Source organism: Felis catus, chromosome C1 (genome assembly GCF_018350175.1).
Source record: "Felis catus isolate Fca126 chromosome C1, F.catus_Fca126_mat1.0, whole genome shotgun sequence".
NCBI classification, from domain to species: domain Eukaryota; kingdom Metazoa; phylum Chordata; class Mammalia; order Carnivora; family Felidae; genus Felis; species Felis catus.
Window position 1 is genome coordinate 7,333,794 of NC_058375.1, and position 12,849 is coordinate 7,346,642.

The 12,849-nt window shown below is 40.6% G+C and overlaps 1 protein-coding gene across 30 annotated transcripts in view; it reads left to right on the forward strand.

Moving 5' to 3' along the window:
* The window catches only part of KIF1B (kinesin family member 1B), a 145,780-nt gene that overhangs the window by 76,504 nt on the left and 56,427 nt on the right, over nucleotides 1-12,849 (forward strand). For 29 of the 30 annotated variants that reach the window (XM_023258093.2, XM_023258095.2, XM_023258096.2 and 26 more), the window contains 4 exons: nucleotides 234-340; nucleotides 1,111-1,194; nucleotides 1,427-1,607; nucleotides 1,737-1,809. In XM_023258093.2, the coding sequence (XP_023113861.1) occupies nucleotides 234-340; nucleotides 1,111-1,194; nucleotides 1,427-1,607; nucleotides 1,737-1,809 (445 nt within the window). Of the gene's footprint in view, nucleotides 1-233; nucleotides 341-1,110; nucleotides 1,195-1,426; nucleotides 1,608-1,736; nucleotides 1,810-7,103; nucleotides 12,471-12,849 lie in introns of those variants that run through there. The other variant, XM_023258115.2, reaches the window with a different exon arrangement.

Consider the following 12,849-nt stretch of genomic DNA (forward strand, 5'->3'; position numbering starts at 1 on the left):
TTTTATAAAGCTGCGTGAGTTACGTTGATGTATCCTTGCTCCTTGGTTTCTTATTCTCACGTAGGGAGCTTGATCATATGTGAAAATAAAATTTGCAGTTGAAAGACTCCGATAAAAAGAAGCGATACCTTTTTTGTACATACCAAAGACTATTCTCTGGGAGAAAGAGGTTCATTGTTTCCAGTGCTTTTTGTGTCTGAATTTCCCTGGGAAACACTTTCCCTTGTGTTCAGGGTTGGCCAAGCAGATGCTGAGCGGCGCCAGGACATCGTGCTGAGTGGGGCTCACATTAAAGAAGAACATTGTATCTTCCGGAGCGAGAGAAACAACAGTGGGGACGGTGAGAGTTCCTGGCTTAGCTTTTCCAGCAGTCTTTTCTTTCTAGGTTATTAGAAATCCCCAAGGCTTGGCATTCCCTGTCTCTTTCAGTGATATTTTCTCGTACGATCTAATATTTGGAAAATGGAGAAACCTGTGCTGCTTACAAATGCTGGGACGGACATAGCTATTTTACATGAAAATAGACTGGACAAAAGGAGCCCTTTTGGGACTGCCAAGAACTGAGCAGGACAGAGGCAATTAGGCTTGGTCTTGAATGTTAATTAGTTAATAGACAAGTAAGAAAGGAACAAATATCCTGGGTAGTGGGAGATTTGAAGGACCTCTGATTTTAACCCAGTGGAACTTACTTTATCTAAAAGGGAAGAAAAAGTCCGTCTTGATTTTTGCCCAGGTTATTAGCAAAACAATATTCTAATGGTATTTTTGTGCTATGTGATTCATTCCTTTAATCAGAATATCAGCTTTTGATCTTAAGTTTCTGGATAGTACCTGTATCTTAAGATTTCTGATAGTTTTCAGTTTTATGGACTGAACTATCAGGTATTACCAAAACGAACATTTCCTGTCTTCTTCTGAAGCTTGTCAAATTCATTTAAATGTTTCTCTTAGCCGTATCCCTGGTTTGGGTCCCCCGCGAGAGCTCCTGTGTAGATTCTCAGCCACTTGGTTGGTTGCAGGAATCGATTCTGGTTACCCTGGAAGTCATCTGCTTTCCATTGTCTTACTCCAGTGGTTTGTGATGCTAATACTAGTTTGTGTTCTTCTTAGTTATCGTGACCCTAGAGCCCTGTGAACGCTCAGAGACCTATGTAAATGGCAAGAGGGTGGCCCAGCCCGTTCAGCTGCGCTCAGGTGAGACCAGGAAAGGTTTGAAGTCTTCAGTAAACAACATGTGGCTTGTGTGAGCAACTCTTTAATGTGTCACTCTTTGGTTGAAGAAGTGATAGCATTAGGATTTCTGTTCTTGTAAAACTCCAAAAGCTGTCTTTTTGCACTAGGGAAAGGGAGGGAGAGTGAGGTTACTAACCTAGGTAAGTACCCTTTTAAAAAATGGCTTCTTAACTCTGTTTCTGTTTTGTTCTAGGAAACCGTATCATCATGGGTAAAAATCATGTGTTTCGTTTCAACCACCCGGAGCAAGCACGGGCAGAGCGAGAGAAGACTCCTTCTGCGGAGACCCCCTCTGAGCCTGTGGACTGGACGTTTGCCCAGAGAGAACTTCTGGAAAAACAAGGGATTGATATGAAGCAGGAGATGGAGAAAAGGTGATGCACAAATATGACGTGGCCCACGTGACCATCACTTCTTTTAAACCTACAGTATGTAGCACGCATGAAACAGTCCAGTGATTTCACAATTTATTTTTTCCTCTCTTGCTTTTCTTTTCCTTGTAGGCTACAGGAGATGGAGATCCTGTACAAAAAGGAGAAGGAAGAAGCAGATCTTCTTTTGGAGCAGCAGAGACTGGTAGGAGGCCATCCTCAATCCTCTGTTAGGAAATGGGCGGCTTGCTCTGGTCCCTCCCGTTCCACAGATGAGCACTCGCCCAAATGGCTTGTCCAGCTCTCACTGACACCATCTGCTATTCTCTCATTTCCTTAATGGAGAATGAACTTACATCTCCTCGTAGCCTTAGCCTGAGAAAGTGTCTATAAAGGTACGATGTTGTGCCTTTTATGTCTTAAAGTCAAATCGTTAGTTCTATCAAAACCAAGTGCTTTTTGAAGAACTATGGGAGCTTTTCTGGTAGCCTTTGCCTCCTGATAGTGGTTTTTGAGTATGCATCAGTGGTGGATCTTTTTAATAATAATTATATTGAATATGGTGGGTGTTTGCCTTGGTTTTGTTTCTGATCACCTGATAGTACTAATTCTCTGCTCTTGGGCTGACTTGGGGATTGTTCTTATGCTGGGCAGACTTTTTTTTTTTTTCTTTTTTTCTTTTTCTTTTTTTAGTTAAACTGTGTCTAAAAGTGTTGCTGCACAGTTGCATGTGTTAATCCTTTTCTGTTCCCCTGCATGGAGTCTGAATTCTCAATAAGGGTCTCCGTGGCATGTGGGATGACAGTGGAAGCAGGGGCTCACAACCAACTCAAATAGTAGAAGGAAGCCTGGTTCCTCCAGGTTGAGAAAGGGTTCGGGTGAGCAGTCGAAAAGTTGGTTTAAGGTTGCAGCTTATACTGCTAATAATGGCTTTAGCATTTTATGATGTGAATTGATTCTCCAAGTTTGATAGAAACTGAATCGCATGGATAAATAAGTTGATCTAGTAGTTAGATTTTTGTTTTTAAGGTCATCCAGCTTTGCTTAACAAAGCCGTGGTCATAAGAAGCTTCTTGGCATTCATTTGATATGTAAGGAAAAGGTATAATAAACCTTTGGGTACAGTGGATACAGTGTAGAATTTTTAAGATTCGTGGACTTCTTTTAAAATAAGGGGAGATTAGGGAGAAAGCTGAGATACCGGTTTCTTCCCTTAGCGTAAAACACAGCATCTAAAATGCTGTGTGTAAACTGCAGCCTTATGGTGATGCTCTGCTTTGGAGAAGAGAGGCTGGTCGTTGTTGCTAACTGGGCCAGAAAAGGCAAGGGCTTGAGCTAAAGCGGCCTTTCCCAGGGCAACTCATTTCTTAGGCCTGGCAGTGGGTTAAATCAGTTAGTTTGTTATCTTGGAAACTGTAGTGAAGTCCAAGAAAGAATGGATTGTAGGAAGAAATCACATGTTTGGGGCAAGATAATAGCAGTGTTTGAGTCCCTTCACGAAGCCTAGTCAACATTTAGTTTTTAATGAAAACAGAAGGAATTTGGCTACCGTATGATTAGGGGTTTGAAAGGTTTGTGACACATGAAGAGCCTTTTATCTTCATAATGTATGATTTAGTAACATGCCTCTGATGGTCTGTTGCAGATCACATGAGGACAGGTATCATTAAGCTGTGTGTGTTATTAACAGTAGTGCCTTGTATTTCTATAGTGCTTTGTAATTTACAGAGAGTTTTAACATCCATCAGGTTTTTTTTGTTTGTTTGTTTGTTTTTTTGATTTCTGGAATAGCCCTCCCTGGTAGGCGTGTGTGTAAATAAAGTGAGTAATATTACTTCCCATTTATAGTTGAGTAAACCAAGGCTAAAAAAAGTCTGTCTTGCCCATTCTTAAACACCTGTTAAGTCACGGGTCTGACGCTTCACCTTGGGTCTTCTGAATTGCTTCCGTGTTCTGTTCTGTTTAGAAAGAGCAGTGCCTCTTCCCCAGCTGGGAGTCTTGTTGAAATGCAGATGCTGATTCAATAGGTCTGGGGTGGGACCTGAGGTTCTTCATTTCTAACAAGCTCCCAGGTGATGCCAGTGCTGCTGGGCCGGAGACCAGCCTTTAAGTAAAGCAGGTGAGAGAGATGATGATGGCTGGCGTTCTCCATAACCAAGAGCTGATAGTCCTTCTTTGCTCTGAAATAAAGATGCTGACCACTAAGTAAAGAGAAAGTAAATGTGTCTAAGACCTTTTCGTTTCCAGGGGACATACTTAGTCTGCAAGTAGTCAGGTCCTGGTTGTCATCTGTTCTGTGTATCTCAGAGCAGGTTAGGATCTCAAGAGCAGCTACTCAGAGCAGGGAGGCTGCTTTCCTCCCTTAAGTCCAGCTGTCTGTTCCACTCATGTTTCTTGTCCTCAAGAGGAACTGATTTCTAATGCCTTAGCCTAAAGAATATCTAGCAGTAACAATACTGAATGGAAAGTGTATTTTTATGACCCCATATTGGTCAACAAACAGATATATTTTGAATGCACCCTATGAATAAACATTGAGAGGATATAAAGGAATTCTTATGCAGTAAAATTGTATTTAATATTGTAATGTAATCATTTTGAATAATGACAGCCTTAAAAAATGGAGTTCAGGCTCATAAGTATCGTATTACTATAGTTCCCCAAATGCGTCACATTGTCACATTGCTGAACATTCTCTTATAGTTAGTGCTCTGTTACATACCTGGTCCTTTTTGTGCTTGCTTTTTTACACATGTGCTTTGGGTATCTTCTCTCTTCAATTTGCATAGGCTTCTTGCAGAGTCTCTTACGGAGGCCTTTGCATTTGGGATTTAATGAAGGCAGAAGCAGCATTTAGTGACGTGAATCTGCCAGACCCGAGTAGTTTTTCCAACCCTGCAATAAGTCAATCTCAATATCTTTAAATCTTTTTTGACATGAGATAGGGTTTATACCTTGGCACATAAACTTTGCATACAGAATATTTAGTGTCATGGTCAGTACATGATAGGGGGGCTTTAAGAACATATCCTACAAAGTCAATACGACAGTATTTTAAGAAGAAGGAAAATTATGGCCACTTAGTTTAATTTGAGTTGTTTTGGATTTATGTAGACTTTCTTGTTTATTTGTTTTATTTATGATTTTTTATAATATGAATGTATTTTATTTTTATTAGAGTTAACAGACCTAATCGTTGTCTCTCAAGCATGATATGAACGCAGATTAGAATATTTGTTATTTCATAGATAGGTAGTATTCATTTTATCCTTAAGCAATCTTAAAAGGAAAAGAGAAGAAGCCAGGGTGGGGGTGGAGTGATAGTTGTCAATTATGTGGGAACAATCAGAGTTGATGTTCTGTAAAATATAGTTTATACATATTGATAAGAAAACCTTTTTAAGAGTCAGACATACTTTATTCTCTAATGTTTGTTAATGTCCTCTTTTATCACTTAAGATTAGCCATTCTGAGGTTTACACTAAAAATGAAAAAAATAGCATAGAGTCTACAAATTTAGCTCTATCTGCTTTTTTTTCCTTTTTTAATGTTTTCAATGTTTATTCATTTTTGAGAGACAGAGAGAGCACATGGGGGGAGGTGCAGAGAGAGAGGGAGAGAGGGAGACACAGAATCCGAAGCAGGCTCTAGGCTCTGAGCTGTCAACACAGAGCCCGACATGGGCTCACGAACTGGGAGATCATGACCTGAGCCGAAGTCGGACGCTTAACCGACTGAGCCACCCGGGCGCCCCTGTGTTTTCTCTTGTTAAATTTTCAACCAGGTAGGATTTAGAGATGGGTTTAGTACCCATTTATTGACCAACAGAAATAATAGATCAACAGCTCCAAATTCAGGGGCCAAATTATTATCATTATTGTTAAAAGTTATTTTTTAGAAATAACTGTGCATGTAAAGTAACTGCATAGAAGTCTTTGGCCTAGAAAGCAAGATACTATTTGCTAGAGATAATTGTGGTAATCACAGCCAAGTAAAAGAGAATGCTGAGATTCTTTTTTTTTTAACTGGACCATCCTGAACTACTGTTCTAAGTGAAAAGTTTCTTTTCCAAGGAATAGAAACAATTCCCGAATAGAAAGTCTTCCATAATCCTATCCATCGTAGGGAATTCTAAATCCAACATTGCTTTCACTTGGATCCGTGTTATCAGGATGTGCTCTTGTTAGTTAAGAACAGTTGGTTAGTATCCAGATAGCCCTTGAAGACTAGTTAGTTGTTTTAGGCCCAAGTCCAAACAGCAGCCCGACTACCCAACTAAAGTTTTTGAAGAGGTAAAGTGCAAGCTAAGTATGAAAGAGTTAGAGACAGCATTTTAAAGTGGATCCATTTTTACATGAGCAGAATATAATCTTTCTGTTTCATGTCTTGATAGGAAGAGTTGTCATTTAAAGTGATATTCCTCAAATAGCTAGAAATGCCATGGGTTTTCCTAAGGAGAAAACATCTTTAGGTTGTAGTAAAATATTACTTGGGGAATTTTAAATGATATGTAATGAAAAGTATATTTGCCTAGCTTAATGTATATTCTGGAAATTTATTTCTTAAAAATTTGGAGGTGAAGTGTTTGTTGGTTTAAGTGTGTGAAAACAAAAAAAGCAGACCCACCATAAGGATCCTTTTCTTCTGCTTCCTGTTCTCTGGGTAACGAGTGTCAATTGCACAGACGTAGTGCATCAGTTTGGCATGACAAGAAAATAGCGGCTCCAGGACGTACTTGTGGAAGGACTCCTATCAGAACCCTCTTGTCTTCTAGAAAAACAGTTTGGTTGATAAGAACCTCACATGGTCTGCCAGTAGGGATTCATTTTTAACATCATCCCTGTTTGACTGCTTCTTTTTCTACCTTCTCATCTTCTAACTTTTTTCTAGGGCTGCTCTTTTTAGTAAAGCTAAACAAAACGTGGCATCCTACAGCCTTACTAACCTTTGTTAATCCGCCTGCTCGTCACATCTTGTATGGCATCTGTGCTCACTCGTGGGGGAGAGAGTTTCTGGAAGAAGCAACAGCAATAACCAAGGCAAATGTGGGGAAGTGGCTGCATGGGCGTTAGCATGTATGGGGCATAGGTTTTACTTCATTTTCTCAAGATGGTGGAGATGTCATTTCACGGCATTTTGTTAAATAAAAATTTCACATGACCTTAGAGGGAAAGGTCACTGTGTCAGTCCTCCTAAGAAATTGGATTGCAGATTTCATCACTTAAGCTAGAAAGTGGGAATTTGCATTAGTGTTACTAAACAAGCAAATCTTTATATTAATGATCTTTATATACATATGTCTTAATAAACGTACACACCATTTAGGGGTTTTTTTGTGTTTTTTTGTTTTTGTTTTTTTAGTTTTACTTATTTATTTTTGGTTTTGGTTTTAAATTTGGTTAAGGCTTTTTGGCTTGTTTTTTCTTCAATTTGATTTTCCTTTTTTACATTTTAATTTTGGTTATTTTGGGGCCATTTTTTGATTTTGTTTTTCCAAAGGACGCGGATTCTGATAGCGGGGACGATTCTGACAAGAGGTCCTGCGAAGAGAGCTGGAAACTGATTACTTCTCTGAGAGAAAAGCTACCTCCCAGCAAGCTGCAAACCATTGTTAAAAAATGTGGCCTCCCTAGCAGTGGGAAGAAGCGAGAGCCAATTAAAATGTATCAGATCCCCCAGAGAAGGCGCCTGAGTAAAGATTCCAAGTGGGTCACCATCTCAGATCTTAAGATTCAGGCCGTAAAAGAGATATGCTATGAGGTTGCGCTCAACGATTTTAGGCACAGTCGGCAGGAGATTGAAGCCTTGGCCATTGTGAAGATGAAAGAGCTTTGTGCCATGTACGGGAAGAAGGATCCCAACGAGCGGGACTCCTGGAGGGCAGTGGCCAGGGATGTCTGGGACACTGTTGGTGTAGGGGATGAGAAGATCGAAGACATGATGGCCAGTGGTAAAGGTGGAACTGATGTAGATGACCTCAAGGTTCATATTGACAAACTGGAAGATATTTTGCAGGAAGTGAAAAAGCAAAACAACATGAAAGATGAGGAAATAAAAGTCTTAAGAAACAAAATGCTCAAAATGGAGAAAGTCTTGCCACTGATTGGATCTCAGGAACAGAAGAGCCAAGGAAACCACAGAGCAAAGGAACCCGTCGGCGCTGGTGTCAGTAGCAAGTCTGAGAATGACGGAAGCAGAGGGGACAGTGGAGAACTTGAGAAAGAGGAGCGCGTCTCCCAGCTGATGAACGGGGATCCGGCTTTTAGACGTGGACGTCTGCGCTGGATGAGGCAAGAACAAATCCGCTTTAAGAATCTGCAACAGCAGGAGATAGCAAAGCAGCTCCGTAGGCAGAACGTACCTCATAGGTTCATCCCTCCCGAGAACCGGAAGCCCCGGTTCCCCTTTAAGAGCAACCCTAAGCACAGAAACTCTTGGAGCCCTGGGACCCATATCATCATAACAGAAGATGAGGTAATAGAGCTGAGAATCCCAAAAGATGAAGACGGAAGGAGAGGAACTAAAGAGGAGAGCCAAGAAAAGGGGAGTAGAGCAGCTCCTAAGGATCCCCAGTTACCATGGGGCTCTCAGGGCACGCGAAGTCAAGATCACATCCAAGTCAGCAAGCAGCATATTAATGCCCAACAACAGCCACCTCAGTTACGCTGGAGAAGCAACTCTCTCAATAACGGCCAACCGAAAAGTACACGCTGCCAGGCATCTGCCTCCTCAGAATCGTTGAATTCCCACAGTGGTCACCCCACTGCCGATCTGCAGACTTTCCAGGCAAAGCGCCATATTCATCAGCACCGTCAGTCTTACTGTAATTATAACACTGGAGGTCAGTTAGAGGGCAGTGCAGCCAGTTCCGTTCAGAAGCAGACTGACAAACCCAACCACTGTAACCAGTTTGTGACACCTCCGAGGATGAGGCGCCAGTTTTCGGCACCCAATCTCAAAGCTGGTCGAGAAACCACAGTGTAAATTACTGGACAAACTTGAAATCTTGGTGGAGGAAACAGGCAATGTTGTTAGCTCACGATTTGAGTTGGTTCTAGCCTTGGCCTTGAGTTCCTGCTATTTACATGATGGTTTTAATGTTGCGTCCCTACAAATCTTAACTGATTTTAATATTGTTAAAACTTAAAACACTGGTAAACGTTTCGGCACCTCCCTTTTGTTTGCATGCCACATAAATGGGCAGTTTCTGGAATTTTGGACAAAACACTGAGACCTCCCTTATTTTTCCGAGACTTTCCTCCTTTCTTGGTGCCTAGATAATACACTTACTTACCCAGGCTGGTCTGGTTTTGGTGTAAGTTTGTTATGTTTTTATAATGCCTACAAACTGATCTGATATCCAGAAAGACCTGCCTCTCTGGGTTAATGCAGACATTCTAAAGGGGAACTTAACATACAGAATTCAATGTCTTTTATTTCCCCGTAGATGTTAGTTGTTAGTTTAATAACATGCTGGACACAGCTTTGGGTTTCCCATCCACGTCTGTTCCTGTCTTTAAATACAATTGGAATTTCATAAGCCAAAACTAAATGTCTTCGGACATGTTTCATAGTACACAGCTTTGCATCCTTCTGCAGAACTTCCCCCATCTTCTTCTTCTACCGTATTTTACACAGAATTGCTTCAGTAGGTTTGTTTCGCTTTGGTTGTTTTTTCTTTTCTTTTCTTTTCTTTTTTTTTTTTTTGAAGTATCTCAGTATGTGTATGAAATTTATCGTAATACTGAAATCTTTAAATTGGCACCGTTTCTGGATTTGTTTGTAGTTTGCTTTTTGAAGTTTAACACATCATTTCTTACACACACACACACACACACACACACACACACATTCACACTCTGAACCGTTCACCAAAATCAGGCCAACAAAATACTTGTATGCGCTTTGAGCAGTACGTGTAAGTTCACAGGGAGGTTATTTGGTGGAGAGAGGGAAGAAGTTGGACATGGGGAGAAGGCCACACAACATGTGACTCTGTGCCACTTATTTTCAGTAGATGATGATGTCATGAAATAAGTTAACTTTGGTTGGATTGAGAATAAAGGAGATGATGTGTAATAAACTATTCTTTGCTTAACAGTAGTAATGCTCACAGATGCTCAAGCAAGGGAAGAGAAGTCCTCATGAACATTTATTGTATCAATACCTCATTTTACTGTGTTGTGGTCTCAGTTTGCCTCACTGGAGAATCCACTAAAAACGATGGATTTTAATGGGAAGAAAAGAATAGTTTTCTACATCCTTCCTCATCTCTTGAACTTATCGGCAACTTTTTTAAAGGCGGTGCAAAGAGCCAGAGATGTCTGTGATAACTGCCTGACTTCGCGCTGATGACTCCTAAGTCACGGGGGTCACCTGCCCAACACTCGTCTTCCAGATGGTGTGGAATTGCAGCCAACATAGCGATTAGCATTCATGGAAGCCTTTGAGATTGTGATTAGATGGTTTTCTTTTCCTTTGCGTGTGGGCACAATGCCTTATTAGAACACATTATTTTTAACCGTAGTATTTTATTTTATTTTATTTTTTTGCTTCTAAGAAAATGCTTTCTTAATGCACAGAAAGTTGCTTCTGATTAACGTTGGGGACATTTTTGCTTTCGTAGCTAGAACAGTTCTAGTCTTCAACTGAGGTTTGATGGCATATTAGACAGATTCGGGTGAATGATGTTTGTAACGGGTGGACTCCTTTGAGATGCCAATGTCCTGTACCACGTGGCTTGAATGAACTCAGTAGGCTACTTCAGATCAGTCACTTCAGCGCATCTTGTGTAAGCCCTGCCTGTTCTTCTTTATTATTCTTAGATACATTCTTAGATATATTAATTATTCCTTTCCCTTCTTGCAAAAAATTCATTTTCTACTACAGGTTTCTCCCGCTATCCGAAAGTAGAGTGTTTCTGTGAAACTTTTCTTAAGCTGAAACGGTGTAAAGTGAAGAAGCCATTACCATTGATTTATATGGGAAAAATTCTGAGGGTTCCCAGGCTCAAAAAAACAACCTCTCTCAGGCTTTTCTGATACGTACGACACATCTTGCTAACGGATGCACGGGATAGATCAAGATACAGCACAGGTGCTCACAGACACCGTTCAGAGTCTGGCAGCTTGACACCAAGCTTCTGTGTGTGTTTCCCCGGGCAGGAGCTCGGCGGGGCCGCTAGCTGCTTGGGATGTGGGCGCCACCTCTGATGGCTGGCTGCAAAACAAACGCACTGAACGCGGGTTTTCATAAAAGCGAAAATCCTCTTTGGATTTCTTTCAGTTAGCAAAAACAGGTATTAACATAGGTCTTCATGAAAGCAAGTGGCATAACACAGACTTTCGAAATGCGGGGGAAACCTGTGTTAATACCAGTAATAACTGACCGAGCTTTCATCCCTGTAGCAAAAGTGGGCTCTCGTTTCCCCAACTCGAAATAGGATAGGATAGGCCCATATATTTTTTCACTTTTATGGTGGCCTTTTAATCTCGTTATGAGCAGTTGCCTCCCTTTCCCACTAAGTAACGGGGGTGACTTTCTACTGGTGATCAGGTGACACTATAGAATGAGAAGTAATACGGCATTTTCATTTACAAATGTGGGTTGTGATAAGCACTGTACCCACACCAATATTCCAAAGAATTAGGTTTGTGTTTGTGCTTTGCTAAAATGTTTAGATACCTAAAGGAGCCCTTGATTTCAGATGACCAGAAAGAAATGAACCGAGGTTTGACTGATTGCCACACATGTCCCCTCCTGCATTTCAGAGCAGATGTTTGTCTTAGAAAACAACTTTGGGTGAATAAAGCTATTTCCTTGACTTTTTAACTAAATAAGCTATTGGTGTCATGCTTTTGTGAGCAATTGGCATAGCCCGTATTGTTTTGTTTTTAAATTTGACAGTATCTCTGCCTAAGCTTAAATAGTACGTGAGCAAAGAGAAATGGTCATCATTAAACCATTATTGTATTACTGAAGTATTCATAGCTATTTTCATAGAAAAATGGGCGGAACTGTGCTACTGAAATTACATAATGGTCTGACAATTATGGGAATGTAAAAAAAGAGTGCTAATTAATTAGTATAATTTTACACACCACAATGATATTCCCTGGAGAGTTAAAGACAGTCTGTTCATCTAATAAGTCTAAACCAAAGGGCTTTTCCTCTATTTTTGCCTCTTCATTCTTTCTAGCACTTCAAATTGTTTCTCCACTCACTGGAGACGCAGTGATTGGGGATCGTTTTTTCCATCGAAGTGACTTGAAGTGACCTCTCGTGCTTTAGGTGCAGGTTGATGCTGAAAAGAAACACAACACAGCGGAGTCTGCCACACTGATGTCTGCCTTAAAGGCTCTCAGACTGCAGGAAGTTACATAGATTTCCTGTGGTCAGCTGCTGTAACCCCGTGCCTGACTGGTCCTTAATAGGCTTGCCTTAATGATTTGCGCACAGGACTGGGAGGAGGGGAGGACGCTGCGTCCTTGTGTGCCGTAGTGAAGATGCCTTCTTAGGTGCAGCGCAGAGCCAGCATCTGTCCTGTACTGGTAGAGCCAGAGTCTGCGTTACGAGCAGTTTTCATACTTGTCCAGTTTATGTCATCTTTCCAAGGTTTCAAAATCTGCTCTAGGATACTTAGTTTGAACCACTCTAGGTTGTGAAATGTATTGGTTTCCTGCCATCGTTACTGTAAAAAGAAGTTGTGAATCTTCTTGTTAATGAACTATGGATTTCTCCCCCAATTTCTAAAATAAAATGCTTGAAGGTTGTCTGTGAGTCTAAGACCTACCTTTTCAGAAAGGGAGAGTTTAGTTTGTAATGTTAAAAAAATAAAGTCCTCGTTCAATAAAAGCTGAAACCATCTTTTAAGAGTGTGATTCCTCTCTGATGTGGGAAGAAAGAAAAGTGAAACAGGGTGGTGCTAATTAAGTCTGGTCTTGACTTTTATTTATTCCAATTTCATACGAAGATGGTGGCAAACCACATCTTTTTAAAATATATTTCTGTACAAGCTTGATTCATCTAAAGCTTTTGCTTCTGTGGCCCTTTCCTGTTTATCTGAGTTCTATCTTACATGGGATCTTTAACCCCTATTCTATGCCATATTTTATTTAAATAAAAACTTGTGTAGTGTAAGTCGAGTTTAACTGTAACAGTGGTTTCAATCTTTTTGTCATATAAGCTGAAAGTTTTAAAAATGAAATAGTATAGTTCCTTTCACATGGGTAGACACTAAATTTCT